The sequence below is a fragment of the Pholcus phalangioides genome, unplaced genomic scaffold (genome assembly GCF_987345545.1).
Source record: "Pholcus phalangioides strain wild (caught in Gottingen) unplaced genomic scaffold, Ppha-v1.0 ptg000015l_1, whole genome shotgun sequence".
Classification (NCBI taxonomy): Eukaryota; Metazoa; Arthropoda; class Arachnida; order Araneae; family Pholcidae; genus Pholcus; species Pholcus phalangioides.
Genome location: NW_028301608.1, coordinates 109,992,238 through 110,019,219, shown reverse-complemented (window position 1 = coordinate 110,019,219; position 26,982 = coordinate 109,992,238). Strand labels below are relative to the sequence as shown.

General features: G+C 36.5%; 2 protein-coding genes across 2 annotated transcripts in view; both read left to right on the top strand.

The window, feature by feature from the left end:
- The window catches only part of Rcd1 (Reduction in Cnn dots 1), a 37,191-nt gene extending 23,903 nt beyond the window's left edge, over positions 1-13,288 (top strand). The window contains exons 12-13 of the mRNA XM_089245120.1: positions 1,328-1,409; positions 11,379-13,288. Of these exons, the coding sequence (XP_089101246.1) occupies positions 1,328-1,409; positions 11,379-13,099 (1,803 nt within the window). The 3' untranslated portion in view covers positions 13,100-13,288. The remainder of the gene's footprint in view (positions 1-1,327; positions 1,410-11,378) is intronic.
- A 9,813-nt stretch (positions 13,289-23,101) lies between these two features.
- The window catches only part of LOC149077562 (uncharacterized), a 45,881-nt gene continuing 42,000 nt past the window's right edge, over positions 23,102-26,982 (top strand). Inside the window, exon 1 of the mRNA XM_089245119.1 lies at positions 23,102-23,408. Within this exon, the coding sequence (XP_089101245.1) occupies positions 23,386-23,408 (23 nt within the window). The 5' untranslated portion in view covers positions 23,102-23,385. The remainder of the gene's footprint in view (positions 23,409-26,982) is intronic.

The following is a 26,982-nucleotide window of genomic DNA, read 5'->3' as shown; positions in this document are numbered from 1 at the left end:
TAGAAATGCCTGTATTGTGTGAATGTATTCATTATTGTAATCTGGTATGTTAAACTGAAATGCAGATGAGAGATATTTTTTATCAATAAATTTTAAGCCCATTGACTCCAAATAAAAAATTTGTTTTTTGTTTGAAAATGTGTGAGATTTCTTATACATATTTCTCTTGAATTAGATGTTTTCAAATATTTTTACATATCTAATTACTGACTATATTAAGAGGAAACTGTGTTTTCATAATTCCCAAGCTGTGAAATTGAAAGAAGGGTGACCAAAGTTCTTGAAATCTCTATTAAGGCTACTACACATCCCATGTCACCATGGCGGCTAGAAAATTGGTACCAGCACCTAAAATTTTGTATGAGCAATTGATGAATTTGGATTTATGGATGAAATAAAATTTTCTGATTTTCATGACATTACATCTTTCAACATATGGAGTCAAGTCCTGGAAAATTGAAAAATAACACATTATTCGGTTTCTCGAGTAAAACCGTACTTGGTTCCTAAGAAATGTGGCTAGCCCCTAAATTTTTCTTTAACTTGTTAAGCCTTGATCTATAGTCTAATTCTGAGGAGCACAATAATATTGGATTGCTAAAAGTTGTAGTGCTTAATGGGTTGACTGCAGAAATGTAGATGGTTTTTCCTGCATTCTTTTTTTCCCTGAAAGACACCAGTTCGTTTACATCTTTTTGGGAGAAGGAATGAAGAGTTTCTAAGTAAATATGCTAGCTTGCAAAAAGGTATTACAAAAGAAACAGGGAATAGAACATACCCTTACTCTGTCTGCATCTTATTGCAAGGATGTGAAAGTGTAATACCCAAATAACTAATAGACTAGGTCTGTTACGTTGATTGTTTTTAGACTATGGAAGCAGTAAAATTTCTAGAAGTCATTCTCTTATACTTTTGCTTCCCCTCCCTTTTGTAATGGAATTATTTGTAGAAGGAATCAGAGTTATTGAATTTTTGTGGTGAAAGATTTGGAGATGTGTACTTTTAGTGTCATAGACTTGCAAAATATTCGATTGTTATTTGAGATCATGGAAATTTCTTGGAGCATGATGTACATTTTTTTTGATATTTGTATCCAAATCTTTTTGATAAAATCTATTTCTTTTGAGATGATTATTATTTCTCGAAAATGCCAGCATTCTATTTATCTAACATATTTGGCTTCTGATTTGATTTTCTTTGTGCTCAATTGACTCAATATTTTTATAACTTTTAAAGTCAATTTCTCAATTCTGTTTCAGTATTGGCATTACATTTCATTGGTATAAACACTCACACAAATTGATTTCATGTTAAAATATACTTATAGCCCGCTCGAAAGGTCCCTGCATCTTCCAGCTCTGATACATCTAGCACAGGATCTTATGCTCAAGAGAGGGCCTCAAAAAGAGGTAATTTAAGCTACTGAATAGATCTGTCTGGTTGATAGATAAATTATCTCAATCTGGACTGTGAATTGCATGTGCACATTTCATTGCTCGGTTATTTTCTTATGTGCTCCTTCTGCTTACATGCACAAGTATTTATTTGTTGATGCAAAATGTTAATTGCTTTCTGGTTTTGGCTATGAAGGTGAACAGACAAGAACAGGTTTTTCTAATTAAAATTATGGATTTCTGTAAATTTGTAATTGTATAAGAATTTTCAATCTAAATTTTCATTTCATCTTTTGTCCTCGCAACCCCTGTTTGCAGCACATACTTTACCATCTTTTAGCTGATTGCAGAAATCAAAATAAATGGATTCTTCTATTTTCTGCATTATAAATTCAATCAAATAGTTGGAGTGTATTTCAAGGCATGGCAGATACTCTAAAATTGAGTGGCTAGAGAAATGTTTAGTGTTGTTGCCATATTTGTAACATCTTAGATGGATGCTGTGGTGAAAAGAAAAAAAATCCAACCTTCTTGATTCAGCTGGAAATATTATTGCCTTGGTCTTGAATTGACTGTCCTATTGGTTTTGGTGATTTATATCAGAAATGGACTTTTTCGCAAAAAATTCAGGATCTCAATTTAATGCCCTGCCTATTTTTGACTTTTTAAACTGAAAACCATATTTCAATTGAAATTTTACTGCATGAACTTGTGTGTGCATGTTAATTTATTTCCAGTTGTTAATACAGTAGCAAAGTGAGAGACATCAGGGTATGTTTTGTCTTTTAGTATGATACGTGATGATGCATGTATATTGATGCAATACATAGTGTGCATGCATTTGTTTTTAATCGTAATTTATGCTTTGTCATATTGTGCTAACTCACAATTTTTCGTTCGGTGTGCAACAGAAAAATTCATTTGTTTTCGATTGGCTGAGACAAGCTTAGCTTCTATCAAATTCAGCATTTCATTTATCTAATTTAAACTTCTCTCTAAAATGAACTTCAAGGGACTAGAGATTTTTTTCACTATAGCATGATGCAGTAAGAAAATATGGATCACAGACCTACCAACTCTCCCGATTTTTCATCCTTCCTCCCGCTATCCGGATTTCTTAAAATTTCTCCGGATTTTGGCAGAAAATTAGATTTTACGCGAGCTTTTTCACGTCGTCGTTAGAGAAAACACCCGTAGTCATTTCCATCGAGCAGCCTTAAAAAAGTCTCTGTGACCGCATTTAAGCAACTGGCGAAGACGCGGCTTCGTTTTCGTAGCGTTTATCGGCAATCATTTATCAGGGGCATGACCTTGGTTGCCGAAATTCCTGTATAATCGTTATTGTATTAACAGCTGTGAGGTAAACACGTTTTTTCGTCCGCAGCTTTGTAATTTGAATTTTTTAAAATCATTTCTTCCGAATAAACATCTTCAGAAAGAAAATATAAAACTTTAAGCTATATAAAGCTTTTAAGAGTTCATATACTGAAGATTATCAATCACTGATAGCATCCACGAAAGGAAACACTTATACTTTATGAACAGTATGTGGATGTGATTTCTCTATTCTGCATGGAACGACTGGAATTATATTCTGCTCAGGGGCAATGCAGAACCTGCCTTGGGGGGGGGGGGGGAAAGAATGTAACTTTTTCTCAACTGATTAAAAAAAAATAAATTTCGGAAATTTTTTTTTATGAACTTTTTTTTGATCGAGTCTATGAGTGTCGGGGGGGGGGGACCCCCCTTGGGAGAATCTCCGGATTTCTGAATTTCAAAAGTTGGCACGTCTGGGATCATAATAATAAGAAATGATGAAAGATATTAGCTTGGAACCACCCAGTAAAAGACGTCAAAAATAATTAATATATTCTGAAAAAAAATTATTGTACAGTCTCAAGTTCATTTCAGATTAGGGTTTAATTTCCGACTGGGCCCCCATTTCACTTAAGAATTGGCTGTATGTCTCAAGGTAATAGACATGCACATGCAAATAGCCATCATACAAGGAAAAAAAATCAGATCAACTGTATTCAGATGATACATTGTGAATGCTTAGATGGCCACAAGGTTGTAGTTCAAACTAATGGTTGGTCAAGAAAAGTTTCTAGTGCAGATGCTAGTTATTATTTTATCTTTTTAAATAAGATGATGTTGGTTTATTTATTTTCCCTAAAGCAGAATATGCCGAAAACTGTGACATATATCACAGAGCAATCTCGGGAAGTATTTTAAGGGAAGAACTCTTTTTCTGCCTAGAAAACACTATAAAGGAATTTTTACTACAGAACATTTGTAATCAGCTGAGAGCTGATTGCAGCAGAATGCAAAACCTTCTGCTTGGAAATTCCTCGAGAGAGACCTGATATTTGGACCAGACCCCTCATGACTATGAAAGTCAGAATTTGTGATAGTTAGTGAAACCTATCTAAAATTGACGCTGTATGAGATGGAAATCTGTGTTGAACTGAATCAAAAGATAACCCCATCCATGATTATTGCTTTGATGTGCACCTTTATAAAATGAAAAATTGTCCAAAACAGAATATTATTTCAGTCTCTTGGTGTTCTGTTTTGTACAGGTTTCCCTGTATTATCATTATTCAGAAACTAGTTTGATTTCAACCTTTGAACATGATGCACATTGCAAAGGTGCATTCAATGATATCACTGTTTTCAATTCTCTTCCCACCTGGCCACTAGACCCACTGATCTGATTTGTAACATATTGTTTTCTGCTATATCTCAAAAAGTATGCAACACATCAAAAGCTGTGATTTAGATGACATTGGTATCTTTTGTTAGCTATTTTGAAGACAAAGCCGATGATAATTGCATAATTTCATTATGTCAGTACCTACCGCATGATTCAAGGCACAAACAACGTTCATGTCAAAACTTAAACTTACGGCATGGCCTATCCCAATTTTTTTTTGCTTTGAAACATACGCGCACTGCTAGGTTTTGTTGACAAGAAGGAAATATGAACTATCGATTTTCATCTTATTGTTTGTGTTTATCCATGCTAATGTATAAATTTACTAACATTGCATCTTGCAGTAATTACAAGACGATTAATAGACAGAGTTTTTTAATTAAATAGAAAACCTTCTAGAACACCTCATACTTTATTGCTAGACAGTTTTCTGCTACATACTTGGTTGTCTCGGTTTTCTTTATTTTCTTTAAAATAATTAGCATTTGATTGTTGTTTGAATTTTATTTCATAATACACTTAAAATTTTCTTTACATATTACTTGCTTCAGGAACAGTTATCTTTGCATAAGAAATGCATAGAATTTTTTGCTGCGATGAAAAAAGTAGCATTATAAACATACTGCAATGCATTGTAAGAGAAATCAGTTCTGTTAATAAGAAATTGGTGTTAATAAGAAGAATGTGTTACTTTTGGGAAGATACATTTCTGCTTTATTTTCTTGATCCAAGATTCCAAGATACCATTCAATACATATATTTTCTATTTTACAAGATTGTAGAAGCCATTCTCTCATGAAAGTCTTGATTATAATGACTACAAATAAATAGACCTTTTTTTGTTGGTGCCTTTTTTTGCCATTGCTGTTTGCATGGCAAATGCTGCTCTTATCTTTACTCTCAATTTATGTAGTTTGGTATAACCGTATGCTAAGTGCAAAAAGAAAATTTACTTTTATTTATTATTTTTTTATCTGTTGGCATGTAGCTTTGGTTATAAAATCAAATGTGTACCTGTCCTAAGTGCAATTTCATTTAATTCTTTGTGCATGGTGCAGATTGAAAACTACTCCTTAAATTCTGTTTAGAGACTATGGACAGAACAGTTTTCCATCTTAAAAATTCAAAGAAGACATTAACAAAAGCTATTTTTGGGCTCAATGCATAAAGCTGAATTTATTTAAGTTAGCTTTTTGTAAACTGGTTATTTAGGATGCCTGAAATAAATGAAGAATAGGTCTATATATTTATTGTATTAAAAATCATCCTAGGGATGATATTACTAAATAAAGAAAGTATTCCAAAAATGTTTTGAAAAGAGGTAAACATATGTGTGTGTTCAGTTTTCTGAAATTCCTTTTTTAATCTCCCAGATATTTTTCATTAGATGTTTCAACTCCAGGTTTTTCCTTCGGAGGTTTTTCTGATTTATGAGCTTATAAATTCCATCAAGGGTGGGGTAGAAATTTCAGATAGATTTGCTGTGAAAAAATTTTTCCCCTTGAGATCATGGAAGCAAGATGTGGTTTCTTGTGTGGTGGAAAACAATTCCATGTCAATTAAACAATACAGAATCCAATAATTTTAATTAAAGAATGCGTAAGTCTGCTGTTATGACATGGTGATGTAGTAAAAGTTCATAGTGTATCAAACATGCCGTTATCCTTAGCAATTGAATATTATTTCCTGTTTGAGAAGGGGGAGGATGGGTATAGCAGTTTCCATATGAATCACTTTTAATGCATTGTACCAGAGGTGGCCAACAGCTGTGCCGCATACGGACCGTGAAGTGATTTTATGCAGCCTGTGACTAGGTAAAATTACTGTGTATTAAATTTTTTTTTTTTTTTATTTAAGTCATCATTTTCAGCTGCAGACCTGATTAACAGAGTATTTACATTCATTATTTCTAGTGCCGATACTAAGTAGCTGTGTTTTGTCTCATCACACTGCTTTTTCGTACACATGTATTGCCCTTAAAGTTTGTTATGGGCATTTTCCCTCTTTTTTTCTTTCTGCTAACTTGCTCAACAAGTTGCGTTTTTGTGGTCTCTGTATTTGTAGCTGAATGCGTATTTGGTGTTTTGCTCACTGTGACAAAACTTTTTCAAAGTGAATGCCAACTCACAGTTACACTTAAGAATTTCACCCTAATAGGCTTTGCAGACCCTAATAATTCAAAAGAACAAAAATGTGCCATATTAGATGGTGGGGTTCATATTGTGCAAACAACAAGACAATAATTTTTTGTGTCAAACAGAGAAGCAGTGTGTGTGTCATCTCTAAATTTCAACATAGCAGGTTGGTGCACTTTCTCAAACCAAAATACCAATATTCTGTTCCAAAAATGTAACTCAAGTGATAAGAATACAGGTATCGGAAATCTGATTTCGTGTAACTTCATGGACATACAAGAGCACCAGGTAATGGTGCATGTGTGCATCCTTCCAGATCTACAGGTAGTATGTTTGGCAGTGTGAAGCTAGCCAATTTTATTTTGGTACAACCACGTATTTATCCATTCTAGATGGTCAATGCTACTTATATGTGCGTGACTTTTGGCATGATTTCCACCCCAATAATATAATTCCCCTTGAAGTCTACGGGTGTGTGGATCAATTCTTTGAGCATCTATTGAAACCGTGTGGCCCTACGGGTGCCAAATCAGGGTCAAGGAGAAAATAATAATTGCCAAAAAATGTGGAGAAATTGTTTTGCCTGTAAAATTCAAACTGGGTGTAATTGATTGAATCAATTTGCAAAAGAAACAGTAATTTTTGATGCATTGCATCTACTAGCTGGGAACCAAATAAAAAATGCGTATGTATCAGTTTATGAAATAGAACCCAGGTAAAATTTTAATGACTGGAATTGCCTGTATTTCACCATATTACTTATTTATGGATGCAAATCGGTGAGTTTTCTGGATCATTTTACTACTGCACCTGAGTGTTGTCCCTGGTGCGCCCCGTGATGCTGCAGCTGACCATTATGTTGGCCCTTGAATAGTGAGAAGATGGCCACCCCTGCATTACAGGTTTAGTCGTGTTATATTTTATTTATATTTTTGAGGGTTAAAACAGGTTTGTAGAAAAAATATGAAATGATAAAAATAAATTATGTGATATTACAATTAGTATAGCTTTAATTCAAGATGATCAGAGAGAATCTTTAATTGAGATTTCATGGAGAATAGGAAAAGGTAATAAAAATTCTACGGTTAATTATAAAATCAGAGGAAAAAATATAAAAAATAATCATTGAAAAGAGAGAAATAGGGCACCGCTGTAGCTTCATTCCCATGAAATAATAATTAAGGGAAATATATAAAAAAAATTCCCCATATGGCTCCCGATCAAAGGAAAAAAAGTGAAATTTTTGTCTATTTCACCGAAAAAATTTCTTGAGATATTGGTTATCAAAATCTTTTTTTTTTGCTGCTACTTACATGTTAAAATAACTTCAAAAGCAATATAGTGACAAAAATCAAGTAATACAAATACAAGGCCACAACAGGCAAAATGTCCAATGAAGTGGCTGATGAATCACTGATATTTCGACAAAATATTCAAATGTTTCTTTCAGTATAATAGAAAGGCGCTTAAATTTTATTAACTGACATGCTTTTGATTGTAGATTCGTATAAAAATTTTAATTTTTCTTCCCTTTGTGAAAAAATAAGTTATATTTTACAAAACGATGAAATTTTAGTTTAAACCAAAGAATTTGATGGAATTGGGTCTAATGGTAGTATTATATGTTGTGTAAGTCTGTAATAACCACTCCATGATTCTCATTGATACTAACATGAATCTCTTAAATTTTTCGACGTTCGCGAGCGTATTTCACATGTTAAGAATTCTCTTCCCTTTGAATTACGCATCACATTAAGATCACTGTTACGGATGCTTTACATTCAGAAATTTCCAGTTTTAATAGATCTATTTGATAGAATTTGTATTTTTTTCAAAATGGACATTATGATTTATGTGAGTTTTGTTGGGGAAAAAAGAGGTGGTAGAGATGTTACAAAAACAGACTTTATATCGGAAATAAGGAAGGGAAAAATAATCGAATGTCGAATGGTCAGTTCACTAGCCTTCAGTTCAGCAGACTTGGGTTTGAATCTTAGTAGCTAGGGCGAGGTTTTTTCTGCTGCCGTTTGCAACCGGCTCCAAATTGTAGGTTCTGGTGTAAACAGATTAGTAGTTGGTTGAGAATGATCGCCGCTTGACTCACATTAACCCTTTAAGCGGTTTTTAAAATTTCACTGATCTGCATTACAACTGCCGCAGTGGAAATCACTAAACCCTCTGTAAAATGCCACACTTTTTTTCAAGAATATTTTTTTCCAGATTTTCTGCAGGTGATAGTGGTTCCCCCCCAGCACCTTCACTTCCAATCCAACTCACTAATGGCAGTAAATTGCAATATAGCGATATGGCCAGAGTTAGTGTTTGGTGAAGTAGTAGTGGTTCCCCCCTAACTTCGGGAATAATAAAGAACCGAGTAAGAGAAATGCTCTAGCTTTTTCTGTTGTACTGTATGCATATCCCTGCATTACCCCGAAGAGGGGGTGGGAGGGGAAGGACAATCTCTTTCCCTTTTGTTATCAAATTTTGAATAAAAGCTGACTCCGCTCACTAGCAGTTGATCTGACAGGTTGGAGGGGATGGAAAATATTTTTGCGAACGAAAAGAGCCTGCCTTACAGAGATAGCCGAGCTCGTAATTTTCGAATTAAGAGGTTTTCAGGAGGCGAGGTATCTCGTAATTGCCACTGTAAGGGTTAAGCAACAAGTCATTTGTGGAATCGTGGGAAGCTACAGTCGGAACCAAAATGTCTTCTGCAATTGGACTGGGAACTACAACTCCTAGAATTCTACAATTTTAAGACAGGAAAAACAATTAAATAAAGACATGGCTTCCGTAATGGTCACTCTACGACAACGCAACTATTGAGGGTAGTCGAATTCTTGTAGTGGGTTAGAAACAACGCGTGACAGTTGCAGGGCCGCTACTAGATGCTTGGTCACCCGGGGCATGCACGCATTTTGACGCCCCCTTGTAATGTTGAAGGAGAGGTTTCAGAATGAAATTTGTGCCCCCGTCGGGTCTAACGCCCGCAGGACACGAGACCCGCCTGCTCCCCCCTTGTTGCGGCCCTGAGCTGTGCCAATGGCCATGTATGATTTATCCAAAAGTTCGGACAAGGTCTGGCACAACGGACTATTGCATAAGCTAATCAGCATGAACTTGCCACATAGCTTAATAAATTTTGTCAAAAATTATCTTGAAGGAAGAACCTTCAAAGTTCAAATTAACGATACTCTGCCTTCCGAGCGACCCATACGAGTCTCTATAGCCCAAGGAAGCGTTCTGCCCCTTTTTATGAACATGCGCACGTTTCCCCCTTTTTTGGGAGTTATTAAAATATATATTTTTTCGATTGAATTCTTTATTTTCATTAAAACTAATGCTCTCTTTGTCGTATATTTAAAATCATACAAATAATAAAAGTAAAACTAATATTTTCCAAATAGAAATGCATAATTAATTCTTAATTAATTAAATTCAACGACAGTAAGTGAAACAGTTCAAGTTCAGAATGAATGCAGAAAAATATTTTTCAGTAATTCATGTTAAAAATTATGTATTGAAATTTATAAAATCTTATCTAAATCCTATATTTTGCCCTTGCACGTTACTAATAATAAGATGGAATAGGCATATATATATAAACTGAAGAGCCAAAAAAAACTGGTACAGGCAAGCGTATGCAAATGAAGAGATATGGAACCAATCAGAGTACGGCGCTGCGGTCGGCAACGCCTATATAACACAACAAGTGTCTGGCAAAGTAAGATCGGTTAAGTAGATCGGTTACTGCTGCTATAATGGCAGGTTATCGAGATTTAAGTGAGTTTGAACGTGGTGTTATAGTCGGCGCACGAGAGATGGGACATAGCATCTCTGAGGTAGAGATGAAATTTGGATTTTCACGTACGACCATTTCACGAGTGTACCGTGAATATCGGGAATCCGGTAAAAAATTAAATCTACGACATCGCTGCGGCCGGAAAAAGATCATGCAAGAACGGGACCAACGACGACTGACGAGAATCATTAAACGTGACAGACGTGCAACCCTTCCGCAAATTGCTGCAGATTTCAATGCTGGGCCATCAACAAGTGTCAGCGTGCGAACCATTCAACGAAACATCATCGATATGGGCTTTCGGAACCGAAGGCCTACTCGTGTACCCTTGATGACTGCACGACACAAAGCTTTACGCCTCACCTGGGCCCGACAACACCGACATTGGACTGTTGAGGGCTGGAAACACGTTGCCTGGTCTGACGAGTCTCGGTTCCAATTGCTTCGAGCTGATGAACGTGTACGGGTATGGAGACAATCTCATGAATCCATGGACCCTACATGTCAACAGGGGACTGTTCAAGCTGGTGGAGGCTCTGTGATGGTATGGGGCGTGTGCAGTTGGCGTGATATGGGACCCATGATACGTCTAGATACGACTCTGACAGGTGACAGGTACGTAAGCATCCTGTCTGATCACCTGCACCCATTCATGTCCATTGTGCATTCAGATGGACTTGGACAATTTCAGCAGGACAATGCGACACCCCACACGTGCTACAAAGTGGCTCCAGGAACATTCTTTTAACTTTGGACACTTCCGCTGGCCACCTAAGTCCCCAGACATGAACATTATTGAACATATCTGGGATGCCTTGCAACGTGCTGTTCAGAAGAGATCTCCACCCCCCTCTTACTCCTACGGATTTATGGACAGCCCTGCAGGATTCATGGTGTCAATTACCTCCAGCACTACTTCAGACATTAGTCGAGTCCATGCCACGTCGTGTTGCGCCACTTCTTCGGGCTCGCGGGGGGCCCTACACGATATTGGCAGGTAAACCAGTTTTTTTGGCTCTTCAGTGTATATAAAACGCTTGAGGATGCAGCCTTGCAAAGCATCGCGAACACAATAGTAATAACCCTAGACCTTGAATTGTAACTGTTAAACTCCATCTAGTGTCGAGATGATAAATTATAAGGATGCATGTGCCGGTGGCAGCAGCTGTATGACGAATTATTCCGTCATATCCATGTGATAAAGGCCCAAAATCCGCATTACGGCATATGCCGTCGTAGCGATATGGGTGGTTAAAAGTTGTATTTTCTTTTGAGTGCGATGTATGGGCAGATCCGTAATTAGTAAAATATTCATTTGTTATGCATTTCAGGCAAGAAGAAACCGTCTCGCAAATCGGGTAGTTCGTCGTTCTCAATAAACAAGAGGAGACGAGTCTCGAAAATTGTCAGAGGTGGACTCAGAATGAAACTCTCGGTCAATGCGCGGCGGCGGTCAAAGAAAGATTTGACCGCCAAGCAGATAGAAAATCTCACGCCACCACCGTTACCCCCGTCTCCCCGGAAGCCGTCGACTCCCCAAAAGGAACTTCAATCGGACCAGCAACCGCTGTCTGTCGAAGTTCCGGTTCCGGAAGAAAAAGCACCGTCGTCCTCATCATCGAAATTGCCGTCGCTCCAAGAAGAACCGGCGCCCAAGAAACAGCCCCTGGACGTACCGAGATCACTGTCTTTGGCCAATCAGAACAAGTCCAACGGTCCGGTTGACGTTGAGAAGGCTTTCGGACGGGACAGCAGTTTTCTCCCACGTCCTCTCACACCGGCAGAGATGGACACGAATGATGTGGCTCCGGAGATGGATTCGAACCCCGTCGCCGCTCAATTGGCATCCGTTTCTGGAACTGCTTCCGCACCGGTCGATGCGGTGGCTGTTGGAAGCGTCGCCGTCACTGTGCAGTCGCCGGAAAAGAAGAAAGTGACGTTTCTGACAACAACCAACGCGGAGAGTTTCCCGCTTGTGACGTTCTCTACTGGTGTCGGCCGTACCGCTGTAGCGATTCAAAGCCCACAAGTGCCGACGGAACCACTGGCCCTAGAAGACAGCGTCGCGAAGATTCAGCACACAGCGGAATTCATACCGGCGACAACTGAATTATTGGCCTTGAGCAAAGGTACGATTCAGCCACAGCCCGCGACGACGATCTTGTCTTCTGGAGGGTTGACGATCAAACAGTTGCACGGTACCATCACGTCCCTGGCCGGAAAGAGTCTCTTATCGACACCAGTTGGCGGAACTGTCCCGAAACAGCAGACCATCCTCGTGACCCCATCGACTTCCATCAACAAGCCGACGACTTTCTTGATGACGACCCCGGATGTCGGAGGCTCTAGTCCCAAGAAAATTCAGGTTCGCAGGATGGTCGTGAAGCCGGCAGGTGTCGCCGGCGCCACGTCTTCTACCCCTTCTCGATTGTCCGTTCCGTTCGTGACTAAGTTGAACCCCGGTTCGTCCGTCGTCGGTACCGCAGAACCTCTCCAGGTGCTCGAACCCAAGACCTGCAACCTGTCACTGCTGTCAGACGTCGCGGGCATGAAGGAACCCATCCGCCAAATGGCCGTCGCTCAGGAATTCCTTCCCGCGTCTTCCAGCGCCACGTTGGTCAAGCTCAGCTCCGATATAACGCTCGAAAAACGGACGGTGCCCAATCCCGTCAGGCGCTTCAGGCTAATCGAAGCCCTTCCCCCCACGACGCAACAGTCGCCGCCGTGTTTGGACACCCCGGAGGAGTTCGCCGAGAAGCAAATGGCCATCCAGGCCCTCAGCAGTTCCCTGAACGAGGGCAACGACGACGGTGCCGGAACCTCTGGTGCCGAAGGAGCCTTGAGCGTGGGTTTTAGCCACCACAAGCCGACACCACGAGTCTCGATACCTCGGCCGTATTCCGTTATGGGGTATCCAGTCGTTATGCCCAGGCCTGCAGCGCGCGTGTTCGGTAGCAGGCTCCCTTTTCGGGGAGGAGGGGGTCGTGCCCGAGGATCTAACCCTTTCGGCCCTATGAGAAAGCCCAGGGTCCAGAGATTCTATCCGTTTTGAACAAAAGAATTCTCTCCTATCTAATCGGAAGATTGATCGATTGCGAAAAAGATCTTAAAAAATCATCGCAATCGAATCGCTTCGATGCTTCTTCCCGATGAAATTGTCATCATGATAATGATAATCAGATATGCTTTTATTGTTAACTTTTGTAAATATTTTTCTTGTAATAAAATAAGTACTGTTGAACTACGTTTTATGCGTATTTTTTTTATTCTGCTACTACAGGCTATCCAATAGAATATTCTCTGGAAAAGGACTATTATTATAAATTACTTACTAATAATATTCTTATTCTTGATGAGAATATTCTTTAGTTATTTATAATAGTAGTCCTTCCAGAGAATATTCTGAAGAATATGGATAATGATATGTATTATAAAAAATATAATCCATAAATAACAATATTCTCTCTCATCCAGGAGAATATTCTGTGGAAGGACTATTACAAATAACCTAAGAATAATTATTTTCGATAAGAATATTCAACAGATTTACAATAGTAAATTTACAACAGATTTACAATAGTCCTTCCAGAGATTATTCTGAAGAATATATTAAATAATATATATGCGATTTCTATACATAACTTGAGAATATTCTCTGGAAGCAACTACTATAAATAACCTGAAAACTTAACATTGAAGAAAACAGTTTGGTATCTTAGAATGAAGGTTATTATAAGAATAGTTCCCTTTGTCAATCAACTTTGGTTTAAATTTTGTGTGTGTTTTGAACTGAAAATTTTTTCAGAAAATTATCTGAAAATTTACTTAATTTTAAAAAGAAATTTTTTAATCTTTAAAGGTTTTCAAATCTTAAAAACAAACTTTTGAAATCTCACACTATGACCGAGAATATCCTCAGAATATTCTCAAGGGAAGCCATGACTTTTGAAACAAACTTCCATACAATCTTCTACTTTTTATGTAGATCATCTCCATGTGGTAAAAAACTTCCAATTAAAGAAATGTGAATCCCGCTCTGAAAAGTCATTTACAAAATACCCCGTATTTTAAAATGTAATTTTTTCCGAGATATTGAAGATGAAAAATTCCAATGTGTTAGCGACATTTAATTGGCTCAGTAAATGTTAATTTTTTAGGGACTAGGCAAATGGAATTAAATAAAATTTTATAGGTTTTTATTTAAGCTATTTAGGGCATTAAATAAAATTAGTTCAAAATAAATAAATAGCATTATTATTATTTTTTTAAATTCAATATCATATATTTTTTCCGATATATATCTCTGTGGGTATTATTATAAAATATACAGGGTGAACGTGACTAAATTTACCAATCGAAAAGGGGTGATAGACGAGCATGAGTTGAACATAAAACAGCCCAATTATCAGGGCCAGACTTGGGCAGGTGCCGCAATACGATAAAAACACTGATTACATTTAGACTTTTAGACTGTCGTTTGACTTTACATTAACAAAGAAAATAGCTTAAAATTCCGTCCATCGCATTTTCGGGCCCTCTACTAGTTTTTTCATGGATTGAAAGATTGGCGAAGTTAATCCTGTAACTGCCAATTCCGCAAACACCCTTCAAGCTACAGTAAATCAAATTTGCCAAAAAACTTGTCCCATACAACAGCTTTCGAAAGATCCTATAATGAACCATATCGGTAGTTCAGGAGAAATTTAACCTTTTGTTTGCAATACATTGAAATCGGCGAAGTAAGTATTCGACGGAAATTCAAAATTGTCGGTTAGAGTTTGGTGACAATTTGATTTTGCAGAAAAAATCCTATGAGGCAGCGTTTTTTTTCTCGACCTCTCCTCTTTTCTGAACCCAAGGACCAGTAGAATGTCTGAAACAATTTGATGGACCACTTGTGTCCCGTATTGCAAAACATTCCTTTAATTTTGGTTTAAAATATTAATATAATAATATACAAGATTTTTTTTTATACAATAAATACAGTAGCCTTCGCTTATAAGAATCACGTTTAGTTCAGCCATTTCGATTCTTATGAGCGGTTGATTCTTATATCCGGAAATTATTTTACTGTTTCTCTTCCAGCTACCACTGGAGTACATAAGGGTGTGGGGTGGCCTTCAGGCGAGATTATGATGTTTTTAAAGTTAAAAACCGAAAAAATATTAATTTCTTTAATATTACAAAAATTAGAACTTTGCCAATTTCTTGTATAAATATATAATATTGTATAATTGTAATATTATTGTATAATTGTAATATTATTGTATAATTGTAATATTATTGTATAAATATATTAATTATTGTATAAATATATTAATTATTGTATAATTATAATATTATTGTACAAATATAATAATTATTGTATGATTGTAATATTATTGTATAAATATATTAATTATTGTATAATTGTAATATTATTGTATAAATACAGGGTGATTATAAAAAAACTATCCCGACATATGGGCCCCTAACTATCATACCATTCACAAAAACTGAATGAAATTTTGGCATAAGGTATTTTGATGTATGCGCTCAAGAATGATATGGAAAACAACAGTGTCACTCTAACAGTTACGGTTACAGTGAGAAAATTTCGAAAATATCAAATGGCAACACCAAGTTTTTTGTATTGGAATGTGATCTCCATTGTGAAGAACCCTAAATAGCGTTCGAACGGCAACTGTAGCATGAAAATCACCGGCGGTAGATAGGCTAAAAGTGAGGACAACCAATAAGGACAGAGAAGCAGCATAAAATAAAGCATTTTATTGTGTTTCTCCACATGACCTTGTGGAGGACTAATCAGGCTGGGATCTCAGCCGAAGAAACGGTGTGACGAATGAAACGAACATTAATGCTCTGGTGCACGGCAAAGTCCTTTTTACTTTTTCCTTGCCTAGCTCCGGGGATTTTCGTGCTACAGGTGCCATTCCAACGCTATTTAGTGTTTTTCAGTATGGAGATCGCATTCCAATACAAAAAACTTGGTGTTGCCATTTGATATTTTCGAAATTTTCTCACTGTAACCGTAACTTTTAGAGTGACACTGTTGTTTCATTCTTGAGCACATACCTCAAAATACCTTATGCCAAAATTTCATTCAGGTTCTGTGAATGGTATGGTAGTTAGGGGCCCATATGTCGGGATAGTTTTTTTATAATCACCCCGTATATTAATTATTGTATAATTGTAATATTATTGTATAAATATATTAATTATTGAATATTTTAATTTTTATACGAAAATACGAAAATTGGTGGTAACAGATTTTGGTGACAATTTGATTTTGCAGAAAAAAAATATAAGGCGATACCACCTTCATCAGGATCTGGATTTAATGTGCGAGCTGCAATGCGATGAGAGATTAGCGAAATCGAATTGTCGCCAAAATCAACTAAAATGCCTACTTTGATAAACGCCGGTTTCAGCAATGTATTGTAAACAAAAGGCTGAATCTCTCCTGAACTAGAACACCGATACGGTTAATTTTACTCTTTCGAAAGGTGGTGGGTTGAGCACGTTTTTGGTAAATTTGACCGATCGTAGTTAGAAAGTTGGTTTGCAGAATTCGCAATTTACAATTCTGGCGAATATTCGATTTTGAATTTCGCCAACCTTTCAGCGCTTGTAGCTCGCTAATAATTCCAGGTATTTTGATAATGATGTCACCTTATAGGACTTTTTCTGCTCTTTCAAAATATGTGTTTATGTTTTATATTAGTTTGTCTGCAGGTTTTACAGAAACATCACAAATTTCGGTTTTTAAGACTTGACGCATTTCTCCCTTCCATTATCCACCATAAAACTCGAAAACGATTCGGAATAGAACAGGGTTGCCGTATGGTGTTGTATGTTCCATATTGGGCTCGTCTATCACATCTTTTCGTTTAGCAGATAGGTTATGCTAACCCGGTATATCGGTCCGTAATTGATTGAATTACTATCTGCGGACTGTACGTTGAGAAACGTTGAAGTAAGTAATAAGTGATTGACCCACATCGTATCTTTATCACTGTTTCCAGATTTGGAATCTTGTTCCGAGTCATCGATTCGCCATCTTTTGTTAAGAAATGAAGCAGTCGTAATGCTGTGGAGATTTATCTCGCTCCTTTTTTCTTAAATTAAGGCTCATTTCTATTCTTAGAACTTCAATTTTAGACTCGGCATCTTATGTATACAAATACGTTTGTATTTATTTTCCAAACGATACGAAAGCAATTATTAAAAGGATAATCTTTTTTTAACGAATCACAAATTAATCAAAATATTGCGTGATACGAATTTCACTTCGATCTAAAACTATTCGACCTACAGACGTCAGGGGCGGTCCAAGATACGAGTGCCAGCTTAACAAGTAATTTTAAACTAACCTACATAAGATAATTTAAAGATATTCTCTTAATAGTTTTTCGGGTGAATTTCCAATAGGGTGTCCAATAAACTCGTAAATAGTTTAAAACTCATGGAAATTGAAGGATTGGTGTATTTGAATGGGTTTGCGAAAAAGTTATTCTCACAATAGGCATAGAAAACAATTTAGTTCAAATTTTTGTCGATAGTGGGTGGTGCACGGAAGGCAACCACAGATTTCCTCACTCTATTCTTCAATCTCTCTTCTTCACTCTTTTCTTCAATCTCTTCTGTGTCCGAAAAGTTCGTAAACCTTCAGCTGGCGATTTGTGACTGAGGTAAAAACACACTTCACCAATAGTGCTTTATCCACCAATATCAGCATCACAATGCATTCAGAAATGAGCTGTTAGTCGTATACCCTGCATTTTATAGGACCTGATTTCATATTTCCAGCGATTTGTTTTTCATTCAGTGCTCCCTATCGACAAAACTCCGAACCAAAATTTTTTCCTGTTAAAAAAAAATATACTGTATATATAAAATTCCCTTCCCTCGTGAGAGTAACTTTTTCGCAATATACCAATTTCAATTTCTTCAATATATATGAATTTTCAAACTATTTACTAATTTATGTGACACCCGGTACTTTTGCAAACTAGGAATATGAGAAAGTGCTTGGCAAGTTATAGCCCGCTTGAAATCGTAACTGATGCTATTTAAAAAGTGCTCTTTTATTTCAGTTACTATTTGTTGAGACTACTTTACCGCACACCAACTCCGGTCATATATCGCCATACGTCAATTTCCAATCTGAGGAGTTGGATGGGAAATGAAAGTTCCATCAGTGGTCTCCCCAGGATCGGTAGGTAAAGAACTTGCTTCTAACGTTCTATGCCCGGATTCGAACCCATGGACCTTGATGGTAACCTTCATAATGGAAGACGAGCATCTTACCACGGGGCGCCACTCGGGGCCCCAAAGCGATTTTCTCCTTCTGATAAAGCCCCGTACCCCAAAAAAGTTCCTGGGACACCCCTGATCTAAAATGGCGTATAACAATCACCTGTTGGTTCATCCAACACCCGCGTATCTATATCTCTCCAGGGCCGGTCTTAGAAATTCTGCTACCTGAGGTGAACAATATTTTGCCGCTTTTAAGATACGACTATCTGCAAATAGTTATCTTTCTTCACCTCCATTTCTTCGATAGTGGTTCCCAAAGTGGTGTTCACAACCCCCTTGGTGGTGGTGGTGGGGGGGGAGTAACTTTGATGATTTATAATTTAAGATGTCGCTAAAGAATTTCCTAAATAGAAACGTCCTGATGAGAGTAAATATATCAAATCTCATCTTTTTGAAAAGGGGGGGGGGGGGTCCCCATAGTGGGTGCATCTGTTTACCTTTTTCCTATGGGCTTCAGAAAAATGTTCGCCCTTCAAAGGATTAATTGAGCTAATTAGCATTGATATATATCATATAATGCTTTAAAATCATACGTAAAATTTACTAAAAATAATTTGGAGAAAAATCTTATTCAATTAAGTATCACAAATGAGCTTTTGCGCGAGAACATGAAAATGATTAAATTAATATATATTCTGAATCCAAAGTCAAAATATGCTTACTGAGAAAAAAAAAAAAATCTAAGAATCGCTCTCCTCATTTCCCAGTTTTTAAAATAGTGATTCTCAAGTTTAAGTTGCTTATAACTATGTTGCGTAATGTACATAACCGTAATGTACTACATATAACTGTAAGTTTTTCCTACCTTTTTATTTATATTATTTCATTGCTTCGAAATTTCTAAGCGAACTGACATCCCCGACCAGAGGCGACCACGGGGGCCCGTGCCCTCCCCAAGACGATCAAAAACTAAAAATATTTTCAAATACTGTAGTAAAAAAAATAAAAATATCGGAAGAGAATACCTGTATACTGTACGTTATCTTTATCCATTTCTGCTAATTTAAAATGCTTTTTGAAAGTTAGTAGTTCAAAATTTTTCAGGGAGAGATTCTTTGTGATTCCCGAACCCAATGTGCGCACACTAAAGATTGATCTTGCGTACGCCAATGACCACACATTCTATGATCAAAAATGCTTGTTTAGGTGTCTTATGTCACCTGTCTTGAAGTTTGTTCTATGAATTTCGAGATTCACCTTGTATTACATGTGAGACAGACGTCAACCCCTTCCGCCACCTATCAAATAAAACTGTTACAATTCTTCGATTGAAATTAGCGACCGGAATTTGATTAATGTGCAGTATGAAAAAAATCAATATGATATGATATTAGTTGATATTTTATAAGCAATAATATTAGTTAAATTATCAAGTTTTCCTAGAAATTTTAACAGTTGCTATTTGTGCGTGGTAAACCGAAACCGAAAACCGTAATTGGTGAAACGGGGTTCCAATGGATAGTTATAATCCATCAAACCCCCTTCATCATGACTCTGCCAATTCCTGTGCAGTAGTGCGCTTTGCAATGATAGTTAGATTCTAATAAGGTGGGAGAAGACGTAGGTTCACCTGAGACCCAAGGGTTTTTTTTTCTTTTTTTTTTCTTTCAAAAGTTTTCAAATCTTCATAGACCTGGCAACACAGGTCGAGGCATGCGTAGAAAATTTTTTGGTCTTTTTAATCGTGCTTTGTGTCTACTGTCGTATGATGAAATCTCCGCAAGGTGTGGAAATTCAGAATCGTTCAATTTATCAAATAAGTTCTTTGCCAGTTTCTTTGCATATGACGTTACATCAGCCACTCCGGAATCACGTCTGATATTAACGTTTCTAACGTACCAAGGTAGTCCGGTGTATCTCCTCAGAATCTTGTTCTGAAATCTCTCCAGAGCGATGATATTCATTTTCTTCGAGAACAACCAGACAGGCGCAGCATACAGAAGAATCGGTCTAATTGCCATCTTATACAGAATAATTTTATTTCGAATTGAAAGACTTGAGTGCCTGTGGCTTAGTCTGTTGAGCATGACCGAGGCCACGGTCGCCCTACCGATGGCATCAACACACTGCCGGGAGAAACTGAATCTCTTGTCCATTATCACCCCCAAATATTTATTGTGAATGACTGGGTTGATTATAACTCCTTGTACCTCTATGTGTGCTTGTTGTGGTAATGAGGACTTGTTAGTGAACCACATGAATTTGGTTTTATCTGCATTCAGTTCAACACGGGTTCGCACACACCAGCGCTCGACCAATCTTACCATTTCTTGCAAGTTTGAAAGGGCCTTGCCAGGGTCCTTATCTGCGCAACAAAGGGCACTATCGTCGGCATAAAGAGCGGTGAAACCCTTAGGGGCAACTGGGAAGTCATTCATATGAAAATTGTGTAGGATGGGACCTAACACACTTCCCTGAGCTATTGATGAACGAATCTGTCTAAAATTAGATATTGAGTCATTTATCTGTACTCGGAAGGAGCGCGAGTCGAGATAATTGCTCACAAATTTGATGCTGTTATACGGCATTCCCATGCGAATCATCTTAAACAGCAGCCCATTGTGCCAAACTTTATCAAAAGATTTCTTTAAATCGAAAAAGGCTACTGCTGCAGTGTCTTTATAAATTTTGGCTTCTTGAATTCGTTCTACGAACCGCAATAATTGAGTGGTGGTCGAGTGCTTGCTGCGGAAATCGTGCTGCTCTGGACCGATAATGTTATTGTCCTCTACAAATTTGTGTAGTCTGATGGCTACCATTCTCTCAAAAAGTTTCCCTAATGAACTGAGAAGTGAGATTGGGCGCCAATTCTGTGGATAGTGTAGGTCATGTCCAGCTTTGGGGATGACCTTAACTTTAGCGAGTTTCCATTCTGCCGGAAAGTGGTTTGTACGGAGTAATTCGTTGAATATGTTAACCAGCTGGCGAACCATATTTTCGGGGAGATTCTTGATAGTGTTGTTGGTGATGGTGTCCAGACCAGGTGCTTTTTTCTTTTTGAGGTTTTTGATAATGTTTGTTACTTCTTCAGTGTTCGTAGGAAATAAAGCAGAGGGTTGTTCTGGGGGAATATCCCTAAAGAATACTTGAACTTCTCTGTCAACACTGGCAATAAGCTGAGGAGGAGTGTTATCACATGGAGAGAACTGTCTCTCATATGTGTCAGCAAATATTTCCGCTTTATCACTGTCACTATATACTGTTCCGCCCACAATCGGAGGAATCCTCGAATAAGTGGGCTTACATGTTTTATACACTTTGTATAACGTGCCATCAGCACAATTTGCCTCACGTAAAAAGCTGAAGTAACGCTCCCTCAGAAATTCTTTGATTTCTCTAGATACTTCTCTTTTTATAGATCTGTATCTATCTTGGTAGTACGGATTTAACGTTCTTTGCCATTTCCTCCTAAATTTGTTTTTTAATTTGATGCGTTCCTTAATCCAGCGGGGAATACCCAGTGGATTATTAGTGGGAGCATCTCGGGTGGATTCCTTAGCAGTGTTAGTGATGGTTTCTGTGAGAAACAATAAGTCAGATTCAATTTGATCAATACTGCCACCCGTGAAGGAAGGCAAGGTGATTCTGGCCAGCTTTCGCTTAAATAATGGCCATATCACTATTTTGCGTGGTAAAATGACGTTAATAAAATGCGTAAAGTCATTTTACCACGCACAAATAGCAACTGTTAAAATTTCTAGGAAAACTTGATAATTTAACTAATATTATTTCTTATAAAAAATCAACTAATATCATATCATATTGATTTTTTCATACTGCACATTAATCAAAATCCGGTCGCTAATTTCAATCGAAGAATTGTAACAGTTGTAACAGTCTTATTTGATAGGTGGCGGAAGGAGTTCTAGTTTATTGATGTATTTCTCACAATCACGAAATCACGCAAACTCGTGCACCCGGCAGCAAGCATACAGTCGCAATGCTGACAACATAAATACGTTGGGAGGGGGACACATACACTCAGAACACACATTCCAGCGTATACCGATTAGTTATTCCGCATAGGAATATGGACGAGGACCCTTCCGGAATTAATTGGCTTCAAACTAAAGCTAATTGATATGAAATGTTCTCCATACTAAAGTTAGTTTTGAGAACATTTCGTATCAACCCAGGTCCTGTTTCTCCCATGAGCATGTGCCTAGGGCTCACAAATTTTCAGGGTGCAAAACTGGCTGCCTTTCGTATTTCAGGCACAACCCACATGCCCCCCTCCCCTCCCCAAAAATTTATTTTATGTGTGTCCTAATTGGTCTTAGTTCTTGTGACCTCAACGCCATCTATCGGTGAGCCAAAAAAGAACTTATAAATTTCACGAGTTATCACAATTTTCTTAAAATTATCGGCGCAGTGGCATATCATTGAAGTTCTTGTCTAGGAAAGTCGATAAGAAAGTGAAATTTCACAGCAAGGGCCATTAACACCTTTACATTTGATTACACTTGATTCCGGTCTGTATTAACAGTAGGGCCAAATCATTTCAATACTTCAAAAGGTAAAAGAACACTATAATCATCATCTTCGAGAAAAAAAGAAGCACATTGGTCTTAGGGTCAGTAGGTTACTGAACGGACAAAAGACGTTTTTCCTGTGTCTTGTCTTTTCTGCCTCCCCCTACCTTTACAGCGCCATCTGATGGTCGAATGAATTAATACAATGAGTATATGAAAAATGTTTTTCTTTTGTTTCGTATCATTATTGTTTCTTTCCACTCTCCTTCCCACTTCGAAATAACACGTGAAGCAAATAAGAAAGGTTCGAATACTCGAGAAAGAGACTTCTCTATCCAACGATTATACATTACGTAAAGGCGACGAAGAAAACGGGCTTCTTCATCCTCTGGGCCAAACGGGTTACACACACACACACAAAAAGAAAGCTATTTAGGGCTCGTATTAGGGGCTCTTCTTTTGTTTTCTTTTATTTCTTTCTAGCTCGTTTCTTCTTTCTGAGAACGGCTTCGACGTCCAGTCGAAGAAGTTTCAAGACGTTCTCGTGATGGCAAGCCTCAGGAAGTACAGGTGAGTTATCCATATCTTATAACTTAGAGATACGTAAATTCCAATTATGCAGTACAACAAGGGTCTTCAACGCATGGCCCGTGGGCCACATTTGGCCATAGGAACTTTTTGTCTCGGCCCGACTGGTTATTCTCAGAAAATGGTTGAAAACATTGAAAAACGAATAATTATAGAATTACATAAAGAAATAATTCTATAATGAATGAAAGAAATAATTCTATAATGAATGAAAGAAATAATTCTATAATGAATGAAAGAAATAATTCTATAATGAATGAAAGAAATAATTCTATAATGAATGAAAGAAATAATTCTATAATGAATGAAAGAAATAATTCTATATATAATAAATAAAAGAAATAATTCTAGAATAAATGAAAGAAATGGATTTCTAGAATAAATGAAAGAAATAATTCTAGAATAAATGAAAAAAATAGATTTCTAGAATAAATGAAAGAAATAATTCTAGAATAAATGAAAGAAATGGATTTCTAGAATAAATGAAAGAAATAATTCTAGAATAAATGAAAAAAATAGATTTCTAGAATAAATGAAAGAAATAATTCTAGAATAAATGAAAGAAATAGATTTCTAGAATAAATGAAAGAAATAATTCTAGAATAAATTCAAAGAAATAATTTTAAAATAAATGAAAAAAATAATTCCGGAACAAATTGATGAACACTCAGAATCAGTGTGTTATGCGAAAACGTAATTTTGAATACTAACTTCACTCCTCTCGAAAATTTTAAGGGGTATTTTGTAAAAAGAGAGGTATTTTCTCTTTATCAGCGTGAGAAATATCTCTACAAAAAATAAAAATGACATAAAATTTGGAGTATTTTCACTCCTCAACGAAATTCGGGGTGGGGGAAGTGAAATAGAATTTTGATGCGTGAATCGCGCATGTAGATGCGTATTGACGAACACTGCACAGAATTAATTAAGATTCCCCCTAAATTACATAGAGTTGGTGGCCCGCGGGCTTCGCGGAAAGTTTCAGTTTGGCCCGCCGTGTCTGAAAGGCTGAAGACCCTATGTTAGAGTTTGAGTTATTAAATTATATTAATTTATGAACATTTTGAATTAGAACTTGAGGCATGGATTGATGGTGACACTGAATTTTTCCTCTTTTTGTTGTTGAGAATTTTAAATTTAGTTTCAGTTATATAAGATACGTGTATTAATGGGGAGATGTCCTCAAACGCCACCATTGTAAGTAAATTTGGTTTCTGAATATTTCGGAGCACTCTATATAACTGCACCTTAAAATTCTATCGTACGTACACCGTGTTTGGAATTTTCCGACAAATTTTTGCCCCCACGAAATTTTTTTTACAGTTTTTTTGAATTTTTTTTTTATAAGAATCTGGTTTTCGATTTAAACTTTTTTTCATTTTACAAAATAATAAAATTTTTATGCGAATTTAAAAAAAAAAAGTATTTTAAACAAAAATGCACAATTTTTCTATAAGTTTTAAAATCAACAATGTTTTTGTAATCAATTTTCTGCGATTCTTCTAATCAGTTTTTTAAAAATTTCAAAACCTACAGTTTTTTAATTGATTTCCTACAATTTTCAAAATATACAATTTTTCTAATTAATGTAAACGTTTTTTCAATAAACTTTTTACAATTTTCAAAATTTACAGTTTTTTAAACAATTTCTCGAATTAAATTTTTACAATTTCTAAAATATGTAATTTTGCCAATCAATTTTTGCAATTTTTAAAATCTGCCATTTTGTACAATTTCTAAAATCTGCAATTTTCTAATGAATTTCGGAATCTACAATTTGTCTATCAATTTTAAAACTCAATTTTTTCTGTACATTTTTAACGAAAATCTACACTTTTCTGAGATTTACTAACGGAAATCTGAAACTTTACCTTGATTTATTCTTTGTATGTTTTATGAACTTGCAACAAAAGCCTAAAATTATTGTGTGAATTTTTTAAACGAAAATCTTTTGTTTATGGACAGGTTTTTTTTTAAATTTACTATGAATTTCTAACGAAAATCCGCATTTTTTCCACTGATTTATTTAAAAAGCCGAGTTCTAAATGAAAATCAATTTTTCTCTACAAAATGTTATTAATTTCGAATGAATTTTTAACGAAAACTTGCAATTTATGTATGACTTTTTTAGTTTTCCATCAAGTATAATAAAAATCAACAGTTTCTATTATTAACTTTTTTAAAAATTTTCTAAGAAATTTATACAAAATTTGCAATGTTCCGAAGTTAAAAAATTGTAAATTTCACCAAAAATTTTAAAACTTTTTTAAATGAAAAGGCTAATAAAAAAGTCAGAATTGAACTTGCTTCATCAATTTTTAATAACTACTGTAATCTCTCTCTCTCACGCACGCACGCACGCATACACATAAAAAACCCCGAAATTTAAATTGGCCAGTTCACGAACTGGCCAGCCAATGTCTGAAATTCTGGTTGCGTCCGGACTTTAGCCTGAATTTTGCTGGCCAGTTTGCGAGATGGCTGAAGGTCCCTGGCAAAAGAAAAGTTCTGAATTAGGATCATCGTCAATTTGGCGTATTTTTTCTTTTTTGTGACAATTGGGTCCGTTTATAATTATGGTTGGTTATGACAACTCTAATGATCAAAGAAATCGAAATATTGATATCTTAGGGGGATTGATTCCTATATTATAGGTAACTCTAACTATATATATATATCTCACCTATAATGTCCCCGAAATTTCACAAAACTCTGGATTCTGTATACATGTATATGTCACTGCCAAAGCCCGAAATTGACCAATTGAGGGCTTTGGCAGTGACATATACATATATAAAATGCAATTTCTAATTTTCTTCTTTGACAAAACTCTCTCTCAGTTGTGGAGTAATTATACTGTGTGTTTATTTTTTCTCAATTATATGTTTAGGTTTTTGCTAATTATGGGATATTATTCCTCTTTAAATTAGAGAAAAAAATTGCAACATCAAATGTGAAAGATAAATAGTAATCTTAATCTAGACTAATAGCACGTATTCAGCTAAAATTTCAGTTAAAAAGTTTCCCGAAACAAATTACATCATTGAAAACAAAACTGTTGCACACTACACGCGGTCGAAGCGGGGGAAAAAGCGTTTCCCTTCTTATGTAATGGCAATGTCATAATTGCAAAACTCGAGCCTTGGCATCGATTTCGACTGCTTTTTATCGCCGTGGTTTCTTCCTCAAAAGTGCTGCAATAATTGGATCAAAATGGCTTTTCTTTTTCGAAACTGCAAGTTATAATGGCCACCATCACCATAATGGATATCCTGTTCCTTTCATTAGGACGCACAAATAACACGCGAGCCAAATTCAAATTCACAAGAATCGCTCTGAGTCGTAATAGATCTTGAATAAAATTTTAACGCGCCTAAATTTTCGGCAGATGTTGATTGCGAGATTGAATTTGACGATATCGTTTTTGGCGACTTTTCAACTTCGCCAAAAACGATATCGTCAAATTCAATCTTGCAATCAATATCTGCCGAAAATTTAGGCAACTTTTCAACGTCGTCAAGGGTCGATAACGTTTTTCAAGTGAGTTACCCGTTGA